We start from the raw sequence: 1,629 nt of genomic DNA, 5'->3' as shown, positions 1-1,629 counted from the left end.
CGCGACGGACGCCTCGCAGCTCGCTGAAGGAGACTCGAGACGGAAGGCTAGCATCGTTCGGGGGATGGGAGGGCGTGCAGCCGAAAGAGGGAGATGACGACACACAAGAGACCAGGGCACAGATTCACGAGCGAATAGGACGGGGAATATGGGGAGGCGCCCTGCCGGGATCGTGGGAGATTGTCGACGCCGAGATGTACGCCATTTACAGCTTCCTGCGCACGAAGGCGGACGAAACAGAAACGACCCTCCAGCCTCACCGATGCCTAGTAATGTCGGACAGCGAGACGGCGCTCAAGGAGATCGAACGGGCGTATCGGGGGCGGACACGCGGCGAGACAAATAGGAGCGCACTCAATGCGGCGGTGCAAGCACAAATCGACATTATACAGCGCCACGGAGGGTACGTGATTTTCATCTTCACGGAGGGGCATGCGGGCAACGCGCCCAATTCCATGGCGGACGCGGCGGCAAAGGCACACCTGCGGAGCAGGGTAACGAGCGCGTACGAGATGGACCTAGCACGACACGTGACGAACAGGGCATGCATCTACATGCATGAGGAGGAGGGGCAGGCGGACTAGGTCCAGCCCTGGGTGGCGCAAGATCTGAGGTTTTGTGACAATCCTCAGATCCGTGTTTTTCTCGTTGTTTTGTCGCTCGCTCCGCTCGCCACCTCACGCTCCGTAGCCCGGCCATGGCCAGTACCCCGCGTCTCAGTGAGACGCGTGGTACCATCCAACTCCGGTCGACGAGGCCATGGTGGAGGGGAGGGACGGGAGGACGAAAGAAGGGCGAGGAGGACGAGCGGCCCGCACAGACCGCGAGCAGACAGCGCCTGCTGGCCATTTCGAGACATTCGCCAAGAACGCTAGCTACATGGGAGGGCTTCGTGAAGGATGGATTGAAAAACATTCGAACAAAGAAGAGGCGACGGGAGGAACCGGCGGAGGATGCAGTGACGTGAGACACACACACACACACACACACACACACACACACACACACACACACACACACACACACACACACACACACACACACACACACACACACACACACACACACACACACACACACACACCGCTCACCCACGCGCACTGGGCCTTGCACTTTGAATGCCGTGGGGCTCCTGTCGTCAGACGTGGAGACGCGAGGGTTGCCCCCCCTTGCCCCACCACCTCGTGTGTGTGGAGAAGTTTACCTTACCTTACCTTACCTCTACATATATGTGTATCGAACAAGCAACGTACCGACCTGTGGGCCGACCCTCCACCCTTCCGTGGAGAAGCTTATCTTCCTACCTACCTACCCTTCCTCCAGCCCTCCTCCACCCACCTGGCACGCGTCCTTCTCGCCCGGCAGCGGCCTCAGCATCTCCCACACCCGCGCCATCGGAATGCGCGCCAGCTTCGCCTAAATCGAAATCGTGGTACGCATCTCGCGATCAGGTCACACGCCATCTCGGGGGCACGCGAGCGTTTCGCCTCGCAATCGTTGATCCCCATCGACAGGAGCAGCTGCTGCCCCTGCCCCTGCCCCTGCTGCCCGTCTGCGGTCGGAGTCGCGTTCCGCGCCGCCTCGAGCACGGCGCCGCTGATGAACTGCACGCTCTCGCAGTCGTCCTAG

General features: G+C 60.9%; 1 protein-coding gene across 1 annotated transcript; it reads left to right on the top strand.

Moving 5' to 3' along the window:
- Positions 1-194: 194 nt before the first annotated feature.
- EMIHUDRAFT_256163 (hypothetical protein) lies at positions 195-1,420 on the top strand (the record flags this gene model as incomplete). The annotated part of the gene is made up of 4 exons (XM_005768885.1): positions 195-494; positions 691-719; positions 868-963; positions 1,366-1,420. The coding sequence occupies 4 exons, from the start codon at positions 195-197 to the stop codon at positions 1,418-1,420; spliced, it is 480 nt and encodes a 159-aa protein (XP_005768942.1).
- Positions 1,421-1,629: the final 209 nt, after the last annotated feature.

This window comes from Emiliania huxleyi (assembly GCF_000372725.1).
Source record: "Emiliania huxleyi CCMP1516 unplaced genomic scaffold EMIHUscaffold_4430, whole genome shotgun sequence".
NCBI lineage: Eukaryota > Haptophyta > Isochrysidales > Noelaerhabdaceae > Emiliania > Emiliania huxleyi.
This window is presented reverse-complemented; position numbering and strand designations above follow the sequence as displayed.